Source organism: Caloenas nicobarica, chromosome 1, assembly GCF_036013445.1.
Source record: "Caloenas nicobarica isolate bCalNic1 chromosome 1, bCalNic1.hap1, whole genome shotgun sequence".
Classification (NCBI taxonomy): Eukaryota; Metazoa; Chordata; class Aves; order Columbiformes; family Columbidae; genus Caloenas; species Caloenas nicobarica.
In genome coordinates, this window is record NC_088245.1 from 88,885,623 (window position 1) to 88,899,515 (window position 13,893).

Here is a 13,893-nt window from a genome sequence, read left to right on the forward strand (position 1 = left end):
ACAAAGGTGGTATGCATTCTGACCCAAGCTGTTTTTGCATGGCTGCATGTTGTTTTTGTGCAATACTCTGTACCTGGGGTGGTAGGTACCTAGCAGGGTAGTACATGAAGCTGCTGTCTCATGGATCTTGTCTGATGTGAAAGTTCAGTAAGGGTATGTTCTGCTTAGATATCGTTTCAAAAACACCCACAACATTTGTTCTGTACAGATTTAAAAAACCAAAACCAAACCAAAAAAAACCCCAAACAAAAAAACCCACAAAACCAAAACAACCCCAAACAAAACCTAAAAAACCCCCAAAACAACAGGAAATAATGGATGATCTAGTATGCAGGGGCCTAAATTTTGTGTAGAACTGCACATAACTTTGAACTCTATCACCCATTTGGGTGATATTTACTTAGGGTGCTTTATAATGGATGTTCAACATGTGCACTCCTCTGAGGAACTCTCACTTGGGGCAGGAAGAGGAAAGAGGTGGCTTTAAGCCAGCTGTGGAGTGTGGCATCCATTCTGCAGGTACCTGTGGCTGCAGTGCTGCCCTGAGCATGACATGGCAGTTTGCAAAGCTGCACTGTTGCTGCTGGCAGTGGTAGTGTGGAATGTGGAGGGTGACAGGAGCCATGTCCACAGCAAAAGGGCTGTTCTAGGCCCTCCCTGGAGACCTGGGAGCAGCATGTGAAGAAGGTGGGTTGCTGGTGACATCTCTCCTTTCCCTGGTATAAGGGGCAGGAATAGAAAGAGGCTCAATCTGCTTTTCAAGCTGCTCTGGTACATTCGGTGCTGCCATTTACCCTTTGACAGCTTGAAGGCAGAGTGGAGTCCAAAACCCTGAAACCAGTATATTATTTCTAACTTACTCTTTTATTTCTTCTTTTTGTTATCTCCTGACTATTCTCTATTTCCCTTTTCTTTTAGAAGTACTTATTATATGGTACTTGTGAGAACTGCATTAATACAGAGGAATGTTGTTGATGGAGAGCTAGAAACTGTGAGTCAAACTGAGCTGAGAATGATGTGGGCTGCAGGCAGAGGCAGGGGTAATTGCTTTAACCTGCCTTTACTGTTTCCCTGAGTCAGCTCCTGTTAGGGACTGGAATTTACTGGAAGGGGGTCATGAGAGCAGAGCTAGAAATCAGATGCTGGTGCAGAGTGGGGTTATGTGCACGGAGATCTAATGCCTGAGCCAGACTGTGTGAACACTGGTTTTAGTGAGCTGACCTCCCTGCTTTCCCGCACAATCCTTGTGGCAGACACAGACCAGCTGGATTAGCACAGCTGGAACTTTCAGTCTGCCTTTCGGGATGTATTACTTGGTTTTAATCACCAAGGCAGGTCCTTTCAACAGCAGGTCTTCTTGCATTGTGACTTGCTTAAGGCATTTTATGCCCCCTGGGTGTACCAGAAAGTCCTCCCTCAGTGTTCGGGCTGGGGATTGTTCTGCTAGGCTGCAAAAAGGTACTGTTCTCTTCCTGACTGTGTGTGTCAAGAAGCAGATGGAGTCTGAACATGTTTGGCTTTCTCACACAGGAAGCAGAGGAAATCTTGAGGGTGATACAGGTAATCGAAGAGCTGCTTTTGCACAGAGCCCGGCTTAGCAGTTGGGTTCACATTCTGTGCTGCCTTGTTGTCTCTGAGCTCCATGAGCTGGCAGAGGCCACTCTATTAACCAAATAGTTTTGTTGTAATGTGCTCAGCACTAGTGTGAGACTGCTATGCAGAGATGTCTTCTGTTTCTACTTCTAACAGCTTAGCAGCTAATAAACACCATGCGACAACCTCTCTTCTAAACCTCCTCTTAAAATACAGAGTTTGGTTTGCCAACTCCAATGTATTTAAAGCATCTGAGCTTCCGGGGCGACTTTGGAAAGTTAACTGAGTGAGTGGAGGCACGTGCAGAAAGACATTTTCAGAAGCAAAAGGCAGCTCCAGTATCAGCTCAACATCTGATGAGAGGCTCTGGGGATGTTAGAGCCTTTTGCATTGAAAGGCGATATGTTCTTGCATTTGACGAAGCATCTCTAGTTGTGTTCAGTCAGTGTGATGGCTGTAACCTGCTGCTGGGAAAGAGGCAGGGTAACGGGAAGAATGGGGAATGGAGCAAGATGCAGCTTTCACAGAGGAGAAGCTTTCCTGGGAAGAAACTCTAGGGGATTATCTCACAAAGAACATGAGGGTCTTTTCCAGATACTGCACCAATGTTCCCACTGAGCACACGGAGTTATACTCAGCAGAGCTAGTGTTCTGTGGTGAAAATAAAACCAAATCTGAGATGCCAGCCCTTGAAGGTGAAAAACTGTTTTCATTTGATTTTTTTATTTTTCTCGTTGGTACTGTCTTTGCAGTGAGTTAGGGACCCAAAGCAGAGATGCCACTGACATTTTTATAAAAAGCCTTTTATGCATTTCTAGTTGAAGTCCAAAGATAAGGAGAGTCCTTTTTTGACAGCTTCCTATAGCACTTCAGAACAGTGTCTAGAACCAGGAGGTGGTAGGGAAAGGCAATTCACGAAATCTCTCTGATTCTGTAGCCTGAATCCCAGACCTCCCTCATTTGCATGACAGCTTGCATCCACAAAGTGTGAAAGCCTGCTCTAGTATAAAGCATGCCTTGAGGTCATGCGTCCCCTGCAAAGTAGACAGGAAGTTTGAGATCCTTGTTAAAAAGGAGGCAGCACTGGAAGACTGTTAGGAGTTTTGGAATCCTGGGCTAGGGAAATTTCATTTTACTCTGGTGGTCAGCACCTGTGCAGGAAGGCTCACTTGAGGAATTCACAGATGCCAAGATGACCTTTCAGTGGCTGCTGGCAGCCTGTCAAGTGAGGTCAGAGCCCTCTTCCCCCAGCTCTGATACCCTTGCCAGCTGACTGACATTATTCTCTCCTTGTTTTATTTTCATTGCACAGGACGGGGCTGGAGGCCATTATGGAGACCTACGCCTTCTGGAGGCCCCCCGTGCGCACTCTCACCTTTGAAGACTTCACTACCATGCAGAAGCAGCAAGGTGAGTGTGCAAAGGGCTGTAGAAAGAGCAGGAGAAGAGGGTGTAAGAACAGCAACATGCTCTGCTGTGTGTCTGGTGGCCTGGGGGGTTCGTGTGCTTCATTGAGCTCTTGACTGCTGTGAAAGGACACTGAGCAGAGAGGATGGATAGAAACAGGGGACAAGCTGTGCCTTATGAGGTGTAATGCAGCCACTTCACCTCCCTGGTGTCCCTAGTGCACCTAAGAGCTAGAAGGAGGAGCAGGAAGGAGTGCAGAGTTGGGAGAACCAGCCTAGGTACATGGCATGAGTTAAGTGTGAAGAGAGCACAGAGAGAACCTGAGGAAACACTCCAGCATGTCAGGCATGTTGTTCTCCATTTATATTTAGAGTTTGCCATTTGTGTGGCAACACAAGGGGAAGGGGGGGTATATGTCCTCTGGAAGGTTTAGGAGACCAGAAATGTGCCTTCCCGTAGGATCACGCTGCCTCACTTTCAAAACCTGGTGGCCTTGCTGGAGAGACTTTCTGTTAGTACGAGGCTGGGAGGAGTTACTGGGTAGGCCAAGGGTTTTCCGCTTGTTTGTGCTGTGTCTTTTCATAGCTTCTGCCCTTTACATCTCTCATTTGTTAAGTAGGGCTTTCATCTCTAGTTTCAGGCAGTGTTGCTATTTTTTTTTTCGCATGGCTAGGACTTCCCCATTCATTTCATTGCAGCTATTTCTAATTAAAAACACAGTGATCACTGGGAATGGAACTTTTTCTCCATTCTAATATAAATGCAAGAAAAAGAACAATCAAAAACTGTGTTCAAAGGTGTCACTTGTGTTGTTAAACAGTCAAAACCAAATGCATGCCCTGTGTAGCAGATTCTCCAGCCTCTCACACTTGAGCTTGACATCACCCCAAAATTTTGCACCAGGCCTTGAATCCACCTGGAGATGCCATGGTCTCATCCAGGGGGTGGGTAGCAGCAGTGGCTGCCAGGGCTGCCCATCACTGGGGCAGGATCAGAAGGGGATCTGGCAGAGGAATCTCTTCTGGCTGTCTGTTCCCCACCCTCGTTCCCTATGGAGCTCTCTGGAGCCCAGGTCACCTGCTAAATAATTCTTCTGATGGCACAGCACTAGAGAAGGACAGACCACACTCCTGTGGCTGTGTTAGACTCCTCATGCATGACCTTTAAACAACCACCTAACCCTTCTTAAACAGCGCAGCATGGGCCAGGAGAGGCTTCGCACAAGCTCAGGGGCTTGTGTCGAGAAGCACTTGCGGTGGGCTATGCGGTCAGAGATGAGTTAAAGCAGGGATTCAGGAACATTTTCGTCACTCACCTAAATAGAAACATAACAGCCTCTTTTCCTGGTCATGATCACTGAAGCAGCCTCCCTCCTCTGTCTCACCCCTTATTTGGGCTCTCACCCTCCCCTCCCATTGGTTATCAAGTAACATCCTAGTAGCAAGTCCAGCTATTGCTTATGTGGTAAGGTAATATTAGGAAAGGAAAATATTTAATGTATTTTTAGCTTGTTTTAATATAGTTCATCAACTGAAAAAACAGGAAGCAAGCCAGTATCCTGTGACCAGACGGCTCTGTGCAGACCACCACCACTGCACCACAGACCATGAGGTTTAGGGCAGCCCTTACCTAAAGTTGTGCCCATTGGTCAGTCTCCAAACTTTGTAACTCACTACAAAACAATGCTCTTAGCTTTGCATTTAGCCATGCAAAATGACCTCAAGATAACAGTCATAAATATCCCCTCCATCATAGTGCTCACCTCTCCAGTGACTGTTGTGACTAGCTGATCCCTGGTCTCAGCGATAGGTGCAAAGCCAAGGTACAAACACACTCTGTTTTAATTTCTGGCTGCTGGGACAGCCCCCAAGGGCCAGCAAAAATATACCAGTTTGGAGTTCTTGAAATTGGTGGTAGAAAGAACAAGAAATGCTGAGGTGGCTTTAAGCCACATGTGATTCTTCTCCTCAAATGTAAGATAACCAGGATGTGCAGTGTCCATCTCCTATTTATGTCCTTGCTTTCAAGCACATGAATTCTGTGACAGGTAAGTAAATCACTGATGTTTAACAGCTGACTTCAGCGTAAGTTATTGCACCTTGGATCCTCTGAGCCTTAGCCTGTCTTTTCATGTAAGGGTCTGTTGCCTGGGACTCAACTCCTCTCCCCCACCCAAAGTTTCAGTGCTCTGAGCTGCATGCTGTTATCTCATACCCCTGCATATTTATGAATTAGAAGATTTCAGGTTATTATTTTAATAGACACACACTTTAATTCTAGATCATGCTGTTGTCTCTAGAGCTGGGTGAATATTCAGCATTTCTGAATAAACACTTGAGGAATTGTGAGCCTCCATTTTATCCCTTGAATTGTTAGTTGGGAAACTGTAATACAGCTACAGGAGACTTTTGGGACCAGACGTGTCCCACTGTAGCTTCAGAGGAGGGCATGCTTGCTGCAGAACCAAGATGAGAGTAGCAAAAATGGCCACATGCCTGGGAAGAAACATCATTGATGAGGAACAAGTTACGGTTGTTCAACCTGGAGGGGAGGCACACAGTGCAAAATAGTACTGGAATAACATGCTGTCTGTGCTGGATAGGAAAAAAAAAAAAAGCCTGCAGTTATATGAAGTCTTGTGAAGTGCTGGAACATATCCTCTGTAGAAACTGTGGAATTCAGCCCTGATTTTCAAGAGATGAGTCGCCCTTACTGTGGTAGGAAAAATGATGCTTTCTGGGGCAGAAGTTTGGGACCTGGGCAGTACAAATATGGTGCCTTTGCTTCTTTTCAGATGGTTTTTCATGTGCTAAGGATTGCTATGGATTCTTAGCTTTTATTTTGTCACTGGGTAATTTTTTCATGAAATAGAAATGCTATCTGTCTTTTCCAAAACTGTTTCATCGAGCAGATCTAACTGAATTACTGGATTAGGTTATATATTTGACTGAGAGAAGTAACTGTAGAGGTGTGATAGATTTTTGGAGAGCATTTAACTTAACGCCACATGTGCCAGCTTGAAAAAATTAGCATTAGCCTCTATTAAGAAATGAGTAGCTGACTGATCTCAAAGCTGATGTGATAAATGTGAAAACACCATCCAGTGAGGATAGTCCCTATGTTGCTCTGCAGAGATTGGTTTCAGTACTAACTTGTCCAGAACTAAATGAAACAGTGCAGTTGCTAAAAGGTACAAATCTTATAAAGACTTCAAAGTTGTCACTAATGATGGGTACAGAGGTATGAAGAGCAATACAGATTACTTGGTAACCTGTATGCATTCAAATAAAGTGTGACTTTTAGTTCAGCCAGATACAATATCATGTGTCTAGGAAAAAAAACTTTGGATATACATATCCACTGAGTGTGCTGGAAAGTGTTGGCACTGACAAGAATCTGGAAGTGTAAGTGGATAAGCCACTGCACAGGCAAGGGACAGTGTTTGTAATTCTGTGATAAAAAGTGACATGCACTCTTCAGTGTAGAAAAAAAATAGTGGTAAACACTGGGGAAACAATTTCTTAGCTGCAAATTGACACTACAGTGTCTTCCACAGTATGTATTTTTAAAGGATGGAAAGAGATTGCAGAGGATTAAGCAAAAAAAAATAGTAGAATGAGCTGTTGGATAGATGAGAGGAGATGCCTGAGAATGAAAACTTAGCTTGCAAGGTTAATCAAAAAGAAGATAAAATACTGAATCTTGACGGCCTATACTATCTTGCAGAGAGAAGAATACCTGGTAGCTTTGTGTCATCCATCCTCGATAGACTCTTGTGACTGCAGTTTCCATGTTTCTATGACACAACTGTATGGAACATGCTTCATTCAGGTGGCTCTGATTTTTCTACTCTAACTGAATGTCCATCCCTTTTTGTCGGACGTTAAGAGATAAGGAGAACAGAAGTTCCCATTCATCCACCTTCTTCATGCAATGAATTGTTTTACAGGTTTTTATGTCCCTCTTCTCTGCTTCTCACTGTGAATAGCACCAGCTATTTCATTTCTCTTCACATGGGAAGTTTTCCAGGTTAACAATTTTTTTTTTTAAACAAGTCTGTACAGAGTGTTCCAGATGCATCCACATGATACAATTATCTAAAGGTATTCTAATTTTTTCCACATTATACTTTCTTCCATTCAACATGCTTCCTAGTGCTTTACTCATTTGTTTGGCCCAAGCTATATGTTGAGCAAGGGCCACAGTGACAAACCAAATCGATACTTGGCGCACTGGATGCAGCTGTTTCATACAGGGATTAAATAACTTTCTAATCTACACAATGACGGGTTTCAGCTGCTACACAAGCTGAGGAGCCTGATATCACGACCAATCACAGAGATGCCTGGTGAGGCTGGCTCTAATGGTCCATGAGCTTTATTTGCATGTGTTGCCATTGAAGTAAAGCACATCAGTAAGTCTCTGCAGGTCTGTGACCACAGTGATCACTGTATTGTCCTACCAAGGAAAAAAACATGCCATGAAACCCTCTGGCCTGAGTACAAAACCTCTCTTTTGGAGCACAGAATCAAAAAGTCATCATGGCTGTACAAGAGCAAGCACCATGTTTGACACAATCATAGCAGATATGCAGCCAGTTTGAAAACAAAAAAACTAACAAAAAAATCCCCCCAAACAAAACCTTTGCAAGAAATGCTCAGAAAATGGCAGTCCAGGGGAGGCTGACCTTCTGGAGAATGATGTCACCCACTCTGCAGTCTACATTTTACTAGGGAAAAAGGGGGCTTGGGATTATTGAATACACATGGCAATGAGATGTGGGGGAAGCCAAGAGTCTATTAAAGGCTTTAATTGGAATATATTTTCAAAATTTAGATTGAACCTCATCCAGATTCTCATTATTAAAAAAAATATGGCTCAGTTTCTTGATTTTAACAGGGAACACACGAAAAAAAAAAAAAAGAGGAAGGGAATATAACATAAGAAGAAAATAAGAGTTCCAGTAACTCTGGGATTGTGTCACTTTCCAAAGAGTAAAAAGGTTTCTATGTGATATAGTTTCCCATGGGATATTGAGATGAGCAGATTGCTATCAGTGACTGTAAGTTTTGCCAGGACATAGACACTAGCAAGGCACTGTGACAATGCTAGAATAGTAATCAGTATCTGATCCTGCCCATAAAAGTTGATGACTTATGCAAGAAGTAAAATCGAAGGTACCATGGCAGCTAGTAAAAAGAATTGCCTCATAAGCAGAATTTCAGGATGAGTATGAGAGTCACACAGTGTGGTATATCAGCAGATTGGCAGCACATAAAATTTTCCTTCTCCATTAAATTACTGTCTTGATATGTGCACACCAAGTCCGCAAAAGTCAAACATCTTAGATTTGACTGCTGAGTTCTCAAGGCAGCTTTCCTTTCAAGTGGTTCTTCTTCACTTGAATACGTGTCTTGGCTGAGGACTCCACCAATTCAATCCTTTCTCCATCAACTTGAGCATCCGCATTGATCTTGGACTGGAGACCTGAGGTAGATAGTCTGGATAACTGTTGTTAACGGTTGTTGAGATTAACATCAAGAGCTTGAAGTTTGTCTAAAATGGTACCGGAGGCATAGAGGGGTGTGCTCCAGCCAGTAAGACAGCTGCTGCTATCTCTGCTATCAGCAGGTATCTTTGGTAGCAGCAGAAATGCTGCTATCTCCAGAGGGTGTGAAAACTGGCAATTGAGTACAGCTCCAACTGTATTTATCTGAGAGGGAACATTGTAATGCTGCAGTCTTGTGTCAACAAGGATAGGCACAAAAGGCTCCATTTCTTCTGTGTGGAAGAGGTTCAATCTACTCATTTACTGCTGGAAAGGAACAATGTTTTCCTGTAGTAGTGATGAGTCCAGACAGACCCTAAGGCTGCATGATATATCAGCAGATGAGAGATAGATACCCTGAGCTGAGGTGTTGCTGCTTTTCCAGCTTCCCTGTCTGTAAACATTCCCCTTTTTGGGCAGATGTCACCTCTGTCTTGCCAAAGTTTGTCTGTCCTTCTTGTTACTCATTTCTTCTCTGGTATAAGACTCTTCTCTGTGTTGGATGTGGTGCTCAGAGAGCTGCCCTGATTACACCCATCTGAAAAAAAATTGTGAATGCACAAATGTGTATTGGTGTCAAGTGGAGGGAAGACTCAGTTCTCCAGAACTTCATCTCAAGGCATCAGATGTGCCTTGAGGCACAAAGAACCAAATAACTGCTAAGATCCTTTCGGCTTTATCTGGTATTCCAGATCCCCAATATAGCATCTCCCAAAAGAGCGGAGCTGCTGATGTCAAAGGAGGCTGAAAAACCTGTGAATACATCTGCTTTGCCGTTTGCCTCCTGACAGTAGCCGTTGGTTCTCCCAGCCACACCACCAGGAGAATTTGGATGCTGCTTCCCTTTCAAAACCAATTGCAAATGGTCTAGGCTATTGGCAGAGGTCAATATCTGGGTTTGGTCTCAATTATCTTCTTGATTTTTTTGACCTTGAAGAGGAGATTGGAAACAGAGAAGTTGTTGCCAGCATTATTGGGATCAAGAGCTGGTTTCTGCTGCATACTTCAAATGGCTAGTAGATTGCTTCATCTAAACCAAGCAATGGAGAACATACTGTTCCAGCTTCTTCTTGGTTGAGCTGCAGACAGTTTTTTCTCAGGGTAGGGGTATTTCTGGTGCTTCAAAGTCTCATCTTTCACAGTGAAAAGCTAAAATACTCCCAGTCAGTCCGTGCTGCTCCCCAATGACCTGAAAGGAGCCCAAAGCATGTTCTTACTCCAGGGAGGTGTTTGCCCCAAAGTCTAATTACTGAAGCCTAAATTCTGTTATCTCATGGGTGGTGATGAGATTTCATGTGAACATATGGAGAGGGACAATGATACTTGGAAGATCTGCATGATTTCCTCAGAGTGGCATATTATTTTGTCATGAATGGAAAGAGGCATGTGCTTTGAGCTTTCCACAATACTGTGACATTTTTCCTTAGTTCAGAAATTTTGAACCACAATGTCTCTGGGATTTTACAGTTGTTTATTGTATTTTTTATCTTTTAATGTGCTGGAGCTTCCAGAACCTAAGTTGACCCAGAGTAGTCTCCATCAAGAATGGCAGGAGAAGTTTGCAATTTGGTTTACTTTGTCACCACCAAAGAAATTGCCATGATTTCAGTTAATCTTGACTGCAAAGATGCAGCAGCTTCTGTCATGACTTTCTGAAGGATTTGTGCCATGAGGAGTCCTTTTCTGCATCCCGTTTCCATTCAGTGTCATCTCCTGGGGTAGCTTTCATTACATGACCCCCTTGTCAATGTCTGTCCCCAGCTGATGGTTTTAGATGGGAGGGATAGTCCATAATTATCACCAATGAGCAATTTTCTCCACTAAAGTGGGGGGCTCACCATCCTCCAAGCCTGAGTTGATCTGTCTGTACTTGAAGATGTGAAACAGGAGACGCTTCTGTGGGAGCTGGTGTACAGCTCAAGAAGTGGTGTGTACGCCACATTACAACAGTCTACATACAAGACAGAAAATCACATCCAACCCGCCTTCTCCTGAGACAGCGTGGAGCTGGCCCAAGATTACTGTGTGTTTATATGGGGAGCAGGAACCCCTGTATTAAAGACAGTCTGAAGGGACTGAGAAGGGGATGTTATGTCTCACGTCTGGGAAAGATCTCTTGGTGCTCTGGAAATAAGTGGGAAAGGAAATCAGATGTCCTGAATTGTACCTTTTGTCCACATTAGAAAAAAAGGGTTGTTTTTTACCATCAGATCTTGAAAGTATTTTATCTTGGAGGGTGGCTGAGGCAAGTTTTATCTCTAACGAATGTAACAAAATGACTGCTCAGTTTGTGTTGCAGAAATCCGCAAGAGCTAAAGGGAAGTAAAGTGTTATTCTGAATTGTTCTAGATTTAATATTAATCCCAGTGATTCTTGTAAATTGAGGCAAACGTATTAAAAAGATCCTTCTCTATAATTTACTAAGGTTAAATATAATTTCTTTTCATTCCTCACTTTTGTGCCATACAATACATACTTTCCCCCTTAAATCTACTGCTGTAGCAATCTTTTTTGGCATTCTCTGAGCTGTATCTCAAAGAACTACAAAGCACTCTTTATACTTCCGCTACCAACCCAGCAACTTGGCATGAGGTATATTTCGTGTCTCATTTGGGCCTTTTAAAGATTTTACCAGCGGAATCATAATTTCATAATTGGCTGACGACTCTAGAGAAAAAAACAGGCAGCTACACTGCATGAAGACAAAAATGGCTCTCATTCCCGTGAAAGAGAGAGGTTCTCATTCCTAGAAATGGGGAAATAATGAAGAAATAGTCCAGCACATAACAAACCAGGTGTCCCTGCCCTTGCTTGGTGAGAGGACAAGGAAGAAGCATCAAAGCTGTTTAGTTTTTCAAGATGGTGAAGAAGGAACTCAGAGGGGTAGTAGTGGCACAAGAAGGATGTGATTAAGAATCTTTCAGTCCTTCTGAAGGTTATAGGTTTGAGTTTTGGAAAACTAGGAATGGGAAGAGTGACCTCAGGCTCTCAGTTATACTTGCAAGGCAAAAGTTGTCATGACATGTGAGAGCGGGAGTGACACCTGATTCTGTGGCATTTAGATGCCTAGACATGCAAGTAGGTGTTGAGCAGGACTGAGGCATGTGCTGCTTAAAGCAGGAATGAATCCAGGATTGTACTAGGCCTGGCTCTTAAAGGACATGAGATCAGATGAAAACAGTGGCACCCTCTGACCTCATAATCTATCAATCAGATCACCTGGCAATCTGCACAACCCCTCCTTCATTACCATCTAAGATTTCCACACTCAGGCAAGTACTTAATTTTTGTTCTGCAACCAAAAGCTGCAGTAACTTGGAAAACAGAGACTAAGTTTCATAAAGCCATACCTGGGGTGCATGTATACGCGAAGTGCACAGAACAGGATTTAACCTTTTTGTTCAAATTTGTTTTCCTGCGTGCATGCCATTACATTTATTTCCTGCTGTGTCTAAGGGTAGAAGATCACAAAAAACTGGGAAGAGTTGGTCTCCCTCGTGCTTTAGAAAATCCTTTTACACATGCGTACATGTCTGTAGAGCCTTCACAAAAATCAGACCTTTCAGGAGTGACTTACAGTACACTTGCATGGACAGGCTCCTCTGTCTGTGCTCCACACTGGCCAGACATATACCAGCTCCTGGCGAGCTCCATTTGGAAAACTGGAGAGCTGCATTAGCATGGCTCTGTGCCCAAGTGAATACAAACTGCCTCTCAGGAGGGCTTATTAGCTCAAGCAAAACACCAGGAGGAAAGCCATGAGCCAGATGAATGACTAGTGGCCACAGCCCATCTTTTCCACACCCTCAGGTGCTCAGACACATGCCTATCACATGGTGCATATCCTGATGTGTTGGATGTGTGTCAGAAGAGGGGCTGTGGCTCCCTCAGGAGACGGATCAGCAGGGCTGTGCACTGATTGCTCCCAAATATTTGGCCTTCAGGCTAGGTCCTGCTCACATCTGAAGGTGGAAGAAGATGGCTGGGCTGAGGCTGTGGGCCAGACACTGTCCTGCTGGGCTGAGTAGACTCTCTGAGCCACGGGCTGGCCATGCTGAACCTGCAGCCTGTATCTGTGTCCATGACAAGTTAAAATAGCTTGGAGGTGGAAGTGCTCTGAGCTATTCAAGAAGTGACCGCATGCAAAGAATAATAACTTTGTGCTGGCTGACACATCAAAATCTAAAATCTTAAGACAAATCACCTTGTGGTTCCCATCCTTGTTAGAAAGTCAAGGCACAAGCTCTGAAGACCCTCAGCCACATCTGTTCTTAATGAAACTTTGAATACCATGTTATCACTGTTGGAGCCTAACCATGCCAAGAGCTGGAGGCAGCAATCGAGTTGTCCAAACTACTCTAAAGCTCTTGCCTGTTGCACAGGACATGGAATTCATGTTCAGATATCTTGTGTTGACTGCAGCTTCAGCTTGTGCTTATTCTCCTCCTCTGCACTAAGCAAGGACTTTGAGGACTGAGAAGTTTCTATGGAGGCACTGCAGGTGATGGTAGCAATGGACGCCTGGAAATGTTAACAAGGAAAGTAGGCTGCTGTTGAGTCCAAAGTGTGATATATGTGCACCTTTCAGATAAAGGAGTTTGGAATAAGTTGTGGGTCAACTGGCTAGTGTGGTGTCATTCATGAGAGAGATCCTAGAAATTTTTCCATGCGCAATTGCTTCAGGCTCACTTGGCACTTATGCTCTCTCCTTTACCTCCCTGTTGCCAGAAAACTCCCTTGGCTAACACCGGCTGCTGACAGATGTGTTTTCCATTTACACCGCAGCGTTAGAAGTTCTCTACGTGACCTGCTCTGTGTGGAAGAGGTCCTCTTTGTCTTTCTGACACCCTGGCATGCTGAATTCTTCAAGAATACTCCAGTCCCTCGCTTTAATGCACATCATACCTGTGGGACTGGGTATATTTGGGCTTGCAGTTTACCCTGAAGTTGTGGTAAACACAAGCTCGGTCTAGATAAAGGCAAAAGTAAGGGTCTGTTGGGAACCTAGAGAGAGTCAGCACCATTACCAAGGCTTAGAAGGACACAGGTGACAGGAAGGAAAGACCAATCATAAGCTACTTGAGATGAAATTTTAATGGCAGTTCTTATTTGTATCCAGATGAGAAGCTGTAGTTTCTTCCCTAAACCTTGTGGGCAGGTATTTGATATAGGTACACAGCCAGCATTTCTATATGGTGTTCACAAGAGGGCATGCTGGCTTGGGGAAGAAGATTTGCCTTTACATCCCACCATATCCACAGGCTTTCCATTTTCCACCATTATTTCATTCTTCTTTTTCCCACCTCCTGTCTTCACCAATGATTTCTTACTTCTTGGTCCAGTTT

General features: G+C 43.8%; 1 protein-coding gene across 1 annotated transcript in view; it reads left to right on the forward strand.

The window, feature by feature from the left end:
- The window catches only part of TBX15 (T-box transcription factor 15), a 95,664-nt gene that overhangs the window by 76,547 nt on the left and 5,224 nt on the right, over positions 1-13,893 (forward strand). The window contains exon 7 of the mRNA XM_065628200.1: positions 2,906-3,003. Coding sequence (XP_065484272.1) covers positions 2,906-3,003 — 98 coding nt within the window. The remainder of the gene's footprint in view (positions 1-2,905; positions 3,004-13,893) is intronic.